Genomic DNA, 13,682 nt, shown 5'->3' on the forward strand with positions numbered 1-13,682 from the left:
TGTGCTGATGTTTCCATTTAATAGGGAAGTGAACCATACAACCATCAATAAAAAATATAATATCTAACAATTAGCCTTTATTATTTGATAAAAAATGTTTTATAGCCTTTTACAAAAAAAAAAAAAAATGGCTAAAGTTCTATATAAACACTTCATGGAACATTTCTTTTAATAAAACAAACAAACAAACATTTTTCCCCCATGCTTACACAACCCTCAATACACTCCCTACAACTCCCTTGTTGGTAGAGAAATGATTATGTGTGTGTGCATCTGCGTTTATGCTTGCTTGACATAAGACACATGGCATGGTGAATCATTGTATTTTGGTTGGAGCTCTGTAGCTATATAAACCTATATAGAGCTCTGCTAAATCTGCACTTTCTATTACTGGCGTCCAGTGGGCTTACTTAGAACCCTTTGCACATACTGATGATGACCACATATTTCCTAAAAGAAAACTGCGCAATACTTGTAAACACACTATTGAACCTGTTTCTGTTCAACAACCACCAGTTTGGATGCAATGAAGAATTTTAAAACAATTTTATTTCCAAAAGACCTGTCACCTGTAGGTGTGTTAGCTGACACCAGGACTTTTCAAAAACAATTCATTTCAAACAGTGTAAACAGGGTCACAGCTAAAATCAAAGAGCTGAGAGTCTCGAAACAACCAGTCACTCAAAAAAAGAAAAATTCTATAACACACACTTTTTAAAGGAGAAATTCTTATGAATTGCTGAAGGTACATTTTCCTTTGCATTCTGTACCATACATGGATAAAAAAATGATCTTATATAAATACAATCCCAATTTTTTTTCATTCAAATATTTTAAAACAAAATGCAAACACTCAATGTTCATGCACATACTCTCTTTTTGACAGTTTGTATTTTTTTTATATCCTGTGAAATTAGGTTCTTCAAATAAAACAAACAACCACTGTTACAGTATTTGGAGGGACATCATTAAGATCATATTGTTCAAATGATGTCTCAATAGAGACATTTTGTGCAAAATGTGTATTTTCTCTCATGCTTTTGTGCTGTTTTTGTATGTTTGTTGGGTGAGTTAAATATGTGACTTTGTTTCAAAGCAGTGTCTTGTATAAAACTGCCTGATCCTTCTTTCATACTTGTTACTGTACTATTTTAAATAACTTTGAGATCCCTTAAAATCACTGCAGCAGCCAACTTTACACACAAGTTAAATAAGGTAATAACACTGCAAAGGTCACGTATATTATTTTTACTGAAAATGTAAAACGAGAACTGGTGTCAGAAGTCTATTGACCATTACTGTCTATTTCACTTATTCAGACTAAAAATGTCTCTGAAAGAAATAAACTTTTAATCCACCCTGAAATGAGCATTCGTGGTTCAACACGAGGACTGAGAATTCATCTAGTCACACTCTCCTTATCATTTAATGTGATGTGGTCCACACACACCTCACTAGTCCATCAGCACAGTGTTTAACGGGGGACAATCCTGAATAAAAGCAGGTGCACAGGATCCCTCACTGTAACACACACTTCTCTTTCCGGCTTCCGTATTTCCTGCGCCTCATTTCTAGTCCTCTCTCCAACCTCTCGTCCTCTTCAAGAGCCCTTGAGAATGAGACGACAGAGAAAAAGTAAGAAAAAGAGAAACGCTCAACAAGCAAAAATACATTAATATAAAATATTGTGAAATATCATGATTTAAAATCTCAAATTTCTATTTGAATGTATTTTATTTATTTCAGTCTTTGCTACACAAAGCTACAACATTTCAATTCTGGTCTAAAAAAAGAACTGAGTATATTTTGTAATGTGAATGAATCTCACCCTCTCTCTTTGGCGTCTATATCATGCACGAGCTCATCTCTCTGGTTGACTAAAGACACCAGCTCCTGCAACAACAGCTGCTCTCTGGTTTTATGGGCCTGGGTTTTCTTCCATTCTTCAGTTTTACAAAACAAGCAAGACAAAAAGTTGAGGATAATGAGAGGTGCCACATGCCACAACTGGTATTTGAGTGCCAAAATGTCCTTAATATGTAAAAACACATGCATATGCTCCTGGTATGTACACATTTTCTTTCATTCTTAGCTATATATGTAGTTAGCTTCACAGTCGTACCTTCCACAGCCATTAAATCTTGTAGCTCTTTCTTCAGCAGCTCAAACTTCCTCTCCAAATCTTGCTCTTCTTGTCTGTCACACAAAATGAATGATAATTATTTATTAGCTATGTATATTAAATCAGCCTCTGTTTGAACAAAACTTTAGAGAGATCATCATCTAAAGAAGTATAGTGAAACCAAATTGGAGTAAGTGTGAAAAGACTTACAGTAACTGCAAATGGTCTTGTCTCCTGATCAAAGCGTTCTTCTTGTTGACCAGGGTAAACCACTCCTGAATCAGTGTCTCTTCTTCTACACGATCACTACCTTCAAGTGTAGACAAGAGAACAACTTCATCAAGCCACACGTTTGCTTAGCACATAATCTATCATAATCTAAAGTTAGTTCTGGAGTTAAAGTTCTGGAGATGTGTGTAAATTATTCATATATTATATATATATAATACTACTACTTTAAACAGTGATTTACCAGACTCCATAAGTCTTCTTAGTTTCCTTTCCACAATGTCTGCTCTGCGGTCTATCTGCTTTTGTTCCGCCTCCAGCGCTTGCATCTCACTTAGTACATATTGACTGACATCCTGCAAATACACAATACTCACACCCATTTATACGCATTTTACCACCCTATAAAGCATTGGTTTGGAGTTAGTTTACTATACAATACTATTACATATAAGCCAATCTATTAAATACTTTTTATATTTAGCCGAAATTTCAAACGAATCGTCAAATGACCTGATGCTCTCCTGCAGTGCCTTCTTCAACATTCTTCTCTACGTTTTCTACACAAACAAGACAGAAGAACAATAATCTTAAACTGTTTAAATGCATGCCATAGGTCATTTAATTTACACCTTACAATAGTATACAACCAAAAAACATTGGTCATTTCTTACATTTTGCAGAAAATATGTTATGGATTTAACATGTCAGAGCATAAAGTCTTTGAAAATTATGTTTTGAGTTAAAACTTACGTGACTCTGAACCTCCTTTGGCTGCTTCACTTTCCTGGGTACAAAAACATAATGCACAGAAGCTCAGTAATACACTGTTTATAAAGATAACTCAATTATACCAAAAGGAGACAAAAATACAGTGCCATACAACCCAGTTCCAATAATAATATCTTTCTCATGAAACATGAACCACATGCTCAAAAACCTGAATTAAACAGAGCGCACACTGCCAACCAGAGCCATCACAACACATCTACTGCATAGTCACATATGATGAGTTATGTTTCGTTAAAATGAATTTCATGAAAAATGCATGAAACTGCAAAGTACACAGACCATTTACAAATCTCATTTCACTTAAAATGTTTAGCTTTTACGCATGATAGTTATTATTAACAATTTTGTGTGTGTTTCAAACTCATCTTCAAGCACTGACCATACTCCATTCTATTCAATTTAAGACTAATAACTAGTGCTTTCAAATGATTAATCACGATTAGTCACATCCAAAAGAAAAGATTTTATGAGTACTTTGTATATTTGTATATTAAGTATGTATATATAATACACACACACACATGCATGTTTATATTTAAAAAAAAATATACGTTTATATATGAAATATATTTATATATGATATTATTTATATGAACATAAATATATACACGTAAATATTTTCTAAATATATGTGTGTGTATTTACATATACATAATACATATACACAGTACACACACACATATTTTTTAAACGAAAACTTTTATTTTGGATGCGATTAATCACGATGCTGAAAATGCCATCGCAGGAATAAATTATATATTAAAACACAGTATGTTCAAATAAATACAGCCTTGGTGAGCATAAGAGACTTTTAGCAAAAATGTTTTTTTAATAATTCCAAACATTTGACCAGTAAAGTATAATTGAAATGTTTTACCTCTGTACCGCTCTGCTGTTCGTGTGGTTCAGCCTCATCCAGTGACTCTCCCCGCAGCTTTGATCTGCGCTTTTTAACAAGATCTGCATCCTTGAGATGAGAAAAAGCCTTTGAGGTGTGAGTTCTTGGTGGTGCCACCGGAGGCTGAGCGTCACCTGATCCTCCAGCCTGGCTCGGATCCTGCGTTCGCTTCGTTCTTGGAGGTGGCACCTTGACCTCCTTTTCAGGTAAGCTCCCATTGGTCTCTAGAGTAATGCCGCTGCCCTGGAGCCTTTCTGTGCAGTAGCGAACAGCGGCTTCTGGGTCGGCTTCCTCCCTCTTCTCACCAACAGCGTAACTGGACTCACTGCTGTTCTTCTCGATCTGTATGACACTGAGCTCCTGGCCCATGAAACAGGTGCGGATCTGGTTGAGATACGTCATCACAATGAGCCTGTCGGGAACTGCCAGCAGCACCATGTCAGAGGGCTCTATCAACCTAGAGATTCCCAGTTCAGCAAAGCCATCAAACGCCTATGAATAAAATAGGAAATCTTCATTTTTGCAATTTGCTAATGACAGAATTATAATCATTGAGGTAAGTGCACAGCAAAAATGGTCTAGTAATTTGTTTTGAACAGTAACATTTGAACATACAGATTAGACTTAAAATAAAACAACATTTAATACGGTCAGTCAATTAGATCACAGTCAAAGGAAATTATCTAATTTGAAAATGGGTGTATCACCTTCTTGTTGTTGCGCTTAATATCATATGGATCCAGCATTTCATAATTTCTAAAGACAAAATAGACAAAATGCTGAGTAGAACTGGATTGATTAAAAAATCCATAACCCATGTAACATTTATGAAATGAGCTTAATGGCTTCTTCCACATAAAAAAACACCCACACTTTATCTGGATGGAAGTGATGCAGGATGGCACAGAAAGCGAGGCCGTTTCTCCAAGAGGTGCTGAAGTTTGTGATCCGGACACCCTTGTAACCTTGTGTGACCTTTTGGCACCATTCCAGCAGAGACTGACTCGAATTCACCAAGGTCGCAATCTATAAATTGAAGGCAAAAACAAATTAACCACCTGCTCATTGATGTCACTATGGTATTATGATCAATGTAATTAAAAAACAGCAGATTTAACAACCTCTGTTTCACTGGTTGGCGATGTGGGAGCTGTGGAACTTCCCTGAAGGTCTATGGCATCCGCTGCAGCTCTTCGTTTATTACGAACAGTCACTGCCGGCTCATTATTTGCCTTCTCTGAAACCTCATGTTGATTGGCTGACGAGGAACTGGGAATGGAGTCGTCTTCAGGGAAAGAGGCACTTAAACGTTTCTTCACGCGAGGCATTGGCACAGGAAGACTGGAGGAGTCTTCAGCTACTTCTTGTCTGGATTAAAGAAAGAAAAGAAATATTAAACAAAACTGATTTCTACATTGAAATTAACTAGTATTGCAAAATCTAACCAACTCATTTAAATATAATTCTGAAGCCTAAAAGAAATGTATATTTAGTTTTGCATAACCAACATATACATAACAACAAAATTAAACAAGCACTAACAACAGCATCAAACAATCATTTATTTTTATTTACATTGTGCACATTTTTCATAAAGACAAACAATTTAAAGGTCAAACCCATAATGAGTAAATTATTATTAAACTCATTGTTTTTTTAAAACCCAGCATCAAAGGAACACCAGTATTGGATCAGTGGACAGAGCACCAGTTAGAAAGCAATTACTGCACGTTTGTCAAAAATTGGCTTTTGAAATGTCTACAAATGTTGCAACAGTTTATCCTATGAAACTTACCTAAATACATCTATGATAACACCTGTATCATCTACAGTGTCCATGCTCAAATCAACCTCATCATCTCCAGAATGTACAGCATCCATTTCTTCCTCAACACTTTTATCTTTTTTAATGTGTTGGTCTGTCTCTCCCTTGTCCTTACAATGTTCACCAGTTGGAGCACTAGTCTTAGGTTTTTCACTGATAACTGTTACATCAGGGGCTAAACCAGACTCCCCCAGGCCTTTTTCGTTTAGCTCTACTTTATTGGCACCTGAGGTGGTGGAATCCTCCAGGCTCTCAACCTCTGCTTCTGCCCTCCCCTGCATGTCCACTTCAACAGAACATTGTTTGTTTTCTGAGAGATGAAGCTTGCCTTCTTCTTCTTGAGGCAAGCTTGGAAGGTTCTCATCAGAGAACTTATCACTAAGTTTCTCTGAATGGGGAATTTGGATGGGCATGTTTGCATCACTTGTTGATCCGTCAAGGACCATGTTAGATAAATCTAAAGGAGGTGGACAACTTGAGGGAACAGTTAGATCATCTGGAAATGAGCCACTTAGACGTTTCTTCACACGTGGCATTGGCACTGGAAGACTTGAATCTCCATGGTCTTCTGTTTGGGGTGCAATGATGTCTGAACCTGCTTGAGATGGAAGGGGGGGTGAAGGGCCTGGAAGATCATCTGGAAAAGAACCACTGAGACGTTTCTTAACACGTGGAGCCAGGGCTGGCAGATTTGAATCTTGAGGGTCTCTGGTTTGGAGAACAATGTTGTCTGAATCTGCTTGAGATGAAGTGGTGAATGAAGGGGCTGGAAGATCATCTGGAAAAGAACCACTGAGATGTTTCTTCACACGTGGCACTGGGACTGGAAGACTTGAATCTCCATGGTCTTCTGTTTGTGGAGCAATGATGTCTGAACCTGCTTGAGATGGAAGGGAGGATGAAGGGCCTGGAAGATCATCTGCAATAGAACCACTGAGACGTTTCTTTACACGTGGGACAGGGACTGGAAGACCTGAGTCTCGGTAGTCATCTGTTTGGGGAACAATTTTATCTGAACTTGCTTGAGATGGAAGGGAGGATGAAGGGCCTGGAAGATCATCTGGAAAAGAACCACTGAGACGTTTCTTCACACGTGGCACTGGTACTGGAAGACTTGAACCTTGATGGTCTTCTGTTTGTGGAGCAAGGCTATCTGAACCAGCTTGTGATGGAAGAGAAGGTGAAGGGGCTGGAAGATCATCTGGAAAAGAACTACTGAGACGTTTCTTCACACGTGGGACTGGAACTGGCAGATTTGAATCTTGATGGTCTTCTGTTTGGAGAACAATATTACCTTGATCTGTTTCAGATAAAAGGGTGGATAAAGGGGCTGGAAGATCATCTGGAAAAGAAACACTGAGACGTTTCTTCACACGTGGCACTGGTATTGGAAGACTTGAACCTTGATGGTCTTCTGTTTGTGGAGCAAGGCTATCTGAACCAGCTTGTGATGGAAGAGAAGGTGAAGGGGCTGGAAGATCATCTGGAAAAGAACCACTGAGACGTTTCTTCACACGTGGAACTGGAACTGGCAGATTTGAATCTTGATGGACTTCTCTATTGTGAACAATGTTGTCTGAATCTGCTTGAGATGAAGAGGCTGATGAAGGGACAGGAAGATCATCTGGGAAAGAACCACTGAGACGTTTCTTCACACGTGGCACTGGTACTGGTAGACTTGAATCATGATGGTCTTCTGTTTGGAGAACAATGTTTCCTGGATCTGTTTCAGGTAAAGGGGAAGTTGAAGGAGAAGGAAGATCATCTGCAAAAGATCCACTGAGACGTTTCTTAACACGTGGCACTGGGACTGGAAGATCAGTGCAACTGATTCGCATTTTTACTTCCGACACCTCAGGAACATTTAAATCCAGTTGTACCTGGTCTTTCATGCTCAATTCATCACCAGCATGGGTCTTTCTTTTGTCTTCAGACTGGGACATACTGGTGATAACAGAAGACAATGTACTCTTTTCTTCACACTCTCCTCCAGCTTCATCAACATTGCTGGTTTGAGCTTTATTCTTCCGCCTCTGAGGAGCACGTAACTGTGTGACTGTGTCTTCAGCAGGCACTAAGGGAAAATTTTCTTCGCTGTTGCTATGACATGATGGTATAATTTCTTTAGGTGTGGACTTCTCTTTGGTTTCTGGTGAAGAAATCACAATTCTGGACACTTCTACTACATTTTCAGCTTCGGCTGTTTCTATCACAGAGGTCCCTTCAGGAAAAGAAGTGCTTGTCAGTGGGACAGGTATATACGTCAAGCGATCAGTTTCTAAAGATGTACCTTTATCTACCACAGCTGAAGAACTCTGGATGGTGGTGAGTGGAGTATCTGGCTGTACAATTTGTGATGTACTCTGAGAATAATGATCCGTTTGTTTTATGACACAGACGTTATCACTCTGATCTTTTGGATCAGCTGGGTTGGAAACTGGTGATGGTGATGGAAATGTCTCTTGAAGAATGTCTTGCTTCTTAGTCCTTCTTGGTGGCATAGGTTCTTTTGAAGCTGAAACAGTCTGTTCTGTGATCGTCCTTTGGTTATGAGAATTTACTGAAGACAGTAAGGACATAGGTGGTTTTACTTCATCAAGCAATTCGTGCTTAGTCCGTTGGATGAAAAGAGAGACTTCTGGGACAAAATGATGTTGTGGCCTTAAGAACAAAAATACAGTATCACTACTTTATTTTCTGTTGAGATAATGAATGCACTGACTGTACCACGACACACTTATAAATCACAACCAAACATCCTGTTTAACATGCAGTTGTACCACTGCATTAAATGGTGTCTTCAGAAATTGCATATACCTTTGCGTCATGCAACAAATAAATTAAAGTCACAACAAAAGTGGATTTAGTAATAAAAGCACAGAAGATCACAGCCTACAGTCTTAGCTGAACAAATAATCATCTTTCAAGGTGAAGTGCATAATTTCTTTGTTTTAAAAAATATCACTCTGGTATTCAGTGGAGATTTCAAAATAGTTTCAGCCTGCTTAAATATTTCAAAGGCTTGATTTGTGGCAGGACAATTCATTCTGGTCAAATAATGGAAGAAGGGGCTAAAATGAAAGGGCGGTAGGTGTGTTGCATATCTGGACACAATTAATATTTCTGCAATTCCATTAGGTGCCACTAGTGGCATTGAAATGACACACTGCACCTTAGAGCAAAAAGCTAAATTACAGACACATGAACATAATATTTAAAGAAAAACAAACAAACAAAAAATAAATAAAATAAAATAAAAGCCATTTCAATGCAAAATGTGTGCAGATGTGAGTTGGACAACACTAAAAGAAAAATGAATAAAGCCGTGCTGCCGTTTACAGGACTTGCAGGTTGGGTTTGAATGCAACACTCCTGATGAACTCACCCCTCCTCTGGAAATAGTGTGGTTGACAACTCATCCTTCAACATTTTACTTTTTGTCACAATCTCAACATTACCAGTTTCCTCTTGAACCGAAGATGTACACTCCTGTATCAATGAGCCAATATCTGTTTTGTCCTCCTCGTCTCTGGTTATCTCATGAAGCTCCTCCTCTGTTAAAGGGGGCCACTTCCTCATTAGGCAAAATTCTTCATCTTCAACGAACCAGCTTTCAGTCTCTTTTGATGACAGTGATGTTTCTGAACCACCAACCAAACGCCACATGTAGGGTTCAGCAGAATCAAAGACCTCAGACTCCGCTGCCTGTACGAGTTCCTCTAATGAATGATCACTTCCAGTGGGACTGTCCTTGGGACTCACAGAGGATGAAAGACTGTCGAGAGGATCTGACGTGTCTGCGTCTGTGACTGATCCAGAGCTAGAGGGCTGCAGTATTGCAGCAACTGTCTCATAACTAAAAGAAAGCAACACTTGAGATGTAAAAAGTAAAAAAAAAAAAAAAAGTTTCCAGAAAGATAAATGTAAAAATACGATACTAATGAAAATTACTTTAACAAAAGAACACTTTGGAATATAGGTTTGAGTAGTTTTAATCATTTCTCAGCATATTGATATGAATCTTATAAAACTATAAAATAAAACGATTCTACATAGTTTCCAAGTGTTTTTCAAATAAAATTAAAGCAAATGTGCACAGTGATTTCACCCACTGTTATTTAATCTTACCCTCTGTGAAAGACATCAACTATAGTCCTAACAAGACCAGAAGATCCTTCTTTTTCAGTGGAAGTATCATCTGCCTCCAAAACTTCCCATCCTAAGGCTATAGCAGTCTCTCCAGGCTCTGCAGTATCATGAGTTTTACTAGCAGACTGCTCCCCAACATGTTGCTCTCCCAGAAAAAACTTCACCTCATGGTTTTCATTACTGATAAAGAATACACTAATTCAATAATCAGCATGGTCCATGATGCAATTCACATGCACCATGCGTCTCTCTCGTGTACATGCACCAAAGGTGTTTTCAGGCACAACATACATTCAGGTAATATAACCAAGTAAGTGAAGCAAAAGTCATATATTACTAAGGTAAAAACAAATAATGGCGAGCCATGTTTTATTGGATTATTTTGAATGACACAATGGGTGTTGCTTTACATGAACAAACTTGCATAAAGCTCCAAGTTAAGCCTCAACAATGTCAATAAATAATATAGAATACATATATAAAACTACAATAAAATAAATGTGGCCTCAATTAACGTACAAAACAACCCAAACGATGTCAAAACAATATCTTGCACATGCAAGAAAAGAACACAAATTAATTTCTAAAATGTTTTCACACGCCACTCACAAAAACATGCTATGTAACTCACCCTCCAGCCAAGAGCATTTCATAAGAACTTCCTATTTCTTTTGGATTTTCTTAAAAAAAAATCAAACAAACAAAAAGTAAAGAAGTCTATAGATTTCTGAGAATACATATTGCTCAGTGTTCAAGCCACAGTCTAAAATGGCTATCTTACCAGGGCCTGTTATATCCAGTGTTTGATCATTTTCAGGTTCTATGTTTTGGGTAAATTTGGCTTCAAATTTGGTGTGTTCTTGGGTTGGAATTGATGGAGAAATTGCATATGTAAAAGCATCTGGGAAATCAGGAAGCCTTGCTTCAACCAGGGAACATGTCACTTCAGGGACCAGGTGACTAAATTCTGTTTCATTGGTTGCAGAAAACGGAGACTCTGGAGAAGTTGGGAAGACCGTTGTCACTGGACCCTCAAGCTTTTCTGAGCATGGAAAACCATCATGTCTGGCCTTATTAGGGCACGTTGGGGCAAGCAAGAACATGGGTTCTGAATATTCATCATTATCCTTTGTATAACTTAAAGACCAAAACTGTCTTTCTTTAAGAGGTTTAACCCATATGGGCTTCTGAGTTGACCATATGCTTTCTTGAGATTTTTCTATGGGCACAGATTTAACTGTAGGAACACCTACAATGAAAGAAGACATCGGGCAAGAATGCAAAATGCTTACAACATCTGGTTCTTTATGGAGATAGAAACCCTCCACTTTAACCTGAGGTAGAGAAGGGAAACCAGCTATGCATGCTTCTCTTGGACAGGTGGGTACAAGTGCAAACATCCTCTGCAAAATATGTTGGTCTATTTCTTTATGCGGAGTTGCGAAATTAAACTGGACAGGCATCTCTGACCTCGTTCTCAGTGGCCTCTCCAACAGAGGCCTTTCATTCTCAAACCATGTTCCTGCTTTTATTTCCTCACTTGATGAGAATCCCGTGATTCTTGACTTCTTTGGAACGCACTGATGTAGATCAACCATACTGTGGGGAAGTGTAGCTTTGCACTTGTGTGCATGTGGGAATCCTGGTATTCTTTCCTTTGATGGACAGGTTGGAGCCAATGCAAACATTATTTTAGTTAATTCACTAAGCCAATCAACTCTGTCATTAAGAACAACAGGTTGCTTTTTAAAAGATACATTGTACAATGTTTTCTTGTCAACAAACCAATCTAAATGCTCCCTTTTAGAAGAAAATCCTATAATATTAGACTTCTCTGGGCAAGAGGGAAGCATGTGCAGCATTATTGGCTCAGACACAGATGGAAAACCTGGAACATGGACCACTGATGGACATGTAGGAGCCAAAGCAAACATTCTATGGCCATTTTCTTTGCATATCTTGTCCATGTCCAAAACAACAGGGGGTTCCTTTAATGGATTTGAATGCAAAATAACTGCACTCAAAGGCCAATTGGACATCTTAGGGGTCTGGATGCTCGGACAACCAGCTATATGCGAAATCTCTGGGCAAGAGGGACAAATGTTTTGCATGTTCGGCTCCATCTGTGATTTACAATGTGGTCTAGATGGAAAGCCTGGAATACATGATGCTTTTGGGCATGTTGGTGCCAGAGCTATAATCTGTGATTCTTTTTCATCTTTAACCGGGCCAAAAATACCACTCTGTCTATCTTTTAATGATTTGCAATAGATTACTGCTTGATCATCAATGCACTTCATTCCTTCACGGACCCTTAGAGAAGGACATCCAGGGATTCTAGAAAGCAATGGACAGGATGGAAGAAGCTCCAACATATTTGGCTCTGCTTGGGTTTCAGGGATAGAATCTGGCATTTGTGTAGCATTTTCAGACACAAAGGTTAATATCTCATTTGTAGGTTTTGAATCTTCCCTCAGTTCTGACTCAGCAATTGTAGGCTCTTGAAGAATTAATTCTTCACATGATATATGTATTTCTTCACTCTTTGGAGCAGATATGAAATCAAGTTTTGAAGATGGAACTGTATTCACCATCATTATAGTCGTCTCTGAATACTCAACTGGACTTTCGATGTGTAAAATTGGCTTTGCTTTAGGATGTTCTTCCAATAATGATATTTCCATGCTCAGGCACTCCTCATGATGCTTTTTCTCTGGAATTGGGGTCTGTGTAGATGTGTCAACAACAACAAATGTTTCTGGAAAAGATATACATGGGGCCTCTGTGAGTCTCTTAGCAGATGGAAAGCCAGGAATTCTTGTTTCATTTGGACATGTGCACATGAGGGATACCATTTTTTCCTCAAAGCGGGATTTTTCCAAGTGTGGCATTAAAATATTTTTTGTTGATTTATGTGGCTCATCCCAAATTATATTTAACTCAGTAGGCCAGTTGATTATGTCTGTTTTACATATGCTAGATAGCGCTGTTGATGGAGATCCAAAAACTCTTGAGAACAGTGGACATGATGGAAGAAGATCTACCATGTTTGGGACACACTCTTGCTGCGGTTCTGTAGGCTGATCTTCAGCTGTTGAGGGTACCATTCTATTATAATCTTTTGTAGTCTCTTCTTGCTTAAAACCTTCTGAAAACTGTTCTGGTCTGCCTTGGGATGTCCATAATACACCTTGATCCATGTCATCATTTTTAACCAGAGTTTCCCTGTAGTTTTCAGAAGGTGGAATCTGAGCACTTATACTTTGACATCTGAGAAAAATAAGCGTATGATCAGATGTCAGATGTGAGGTTGCAAGAAGATTTGACTGCATGCACCATTCTGTTTACTGGAAGCCATTTAAGCGATTCCATATACATGATGCAGGCAGCAGGCATAAATTGTCTCTGTTACAACTCACAAGCTGTGCTTAGTTTTCACACCATTATGCATTTATGATATTAAAGGCACTGGTGACCCAAATGACAATTCTGTCATCATTTACTTATCTTCATGTTGTTCTAAACTTGTATGGTCAAAAACCACTGAGGTATTTTTCTAAATATATTAATAGGTGTCAACAGAAGAAAGAAATGCATACAGGTTTGTAACAACATAAAGGTGAGTGACAGATTTTTTATTTTGGGTTGAACTATGCCTTTATGCGTGT

At 38.3% G+C, this 13,682-nt stretch overlaps 1 protein-coding gene across 16 annotated transcripts in view; it reads right to left on the bottom strand.

Annotated features, from left to right (window-relative positions):
• Positions 1 to 529: 529 nt before the first annotated feature.
• Positions 530 to 13,682, bottom strand: part of ehbp1l1a (EH domain binding protein 1-like 1a) — a 38,397-nt gene continuing 25,244 nt past the window's right edge. For 11 of the 16 annotated variants that reach the window (XM_052562102.1, XM_052562111.1, XM_052562106.1 and 8 more), the window contains 16 exons: positions 10,796 to 13,284; positions 10,646 to 10,694; positions 9,994 to 10,194; positions 9,251 to 9,721; positions 5,836 to 8,526; positions 5,162 to 5,408; positions 4,912 to 5,066; positions 4,748 to 4,796; positions 4,020 to 4,532; positions 3,104 to 3,137; positions 2,864 to 2,910; positions 2,595 to 2,706; positions 2,333 to 2,432; positions 2,123 to 2,196; positions 1,829 to 1,943; positions 530 to 1,609 (listed from right to left, as the gene is read on the bottom strand). In XM_052562102.1, coding sequence (XP_052418062.1) covers positions 1,519 to 1,609; positions 1,829 to 1,943; positions 2,123 to 2,196; positions 2,333 to 2,432; positions 2,595 to 2,706; positions 2,864 to 2,910; positions 3,104 to 3,137; positions 4,020 to 4,532; positions 4,748 to 4,796; positions 4,912 to 5,066; positions 5,162 to 5,408; positions 5,836 to 8,526; positions 9,251 to 9,721; positions 9,994 to 10,194; positions 10,646 to 10,694; positions 10,796 to 13,284 — 7,438 coding nt within the window. In that variant the 3' untranslated portion in view covers positions 530 to 1,518. The remainder of the gene's footprint in view (positions 1,610 to 1,828; positions 1,944 to 2,122; positions 2,197 to 2,332; positions 2,433 to 2,594; positions 2,707 to 2,863; positions 2,911 to 3,103; positions 3,138 to 4,019; positions 4,533 to 4,747; positions 4,797 to 4,911; positions 5,067 to 5,161; positions 5,409 to 5,835; positions 8,527 to 9,250; positions 9,722 to 9,993; positions 10,195 to 10,645; positions 10,695 to 10,795; positions 13,285 to 13,682) is intronic. The other 5 variants (XM_052562115.1, XM_052562114.1, XM_052562105.1 and 2 more) reach the window with 4 other exon arrangements.

The sequence above is a fragment of the Carassius gibelio genome, chromosome B7 (assembly GCF_023724105.1).
Source record: "Carassius gibelio isolate Cgi1373 ecotype wild population from Czech Republic chromosome B7, carGib1.2-hapl.c, whole genome shotgun sequence".
Taxonomy (NCBI): domain Eukaryota; kingdom Metazoa; phylum Chordata; class Actinopteri; order Cypriniformes; family Cyprinidae; genus Carassius; species Carassius gibelio.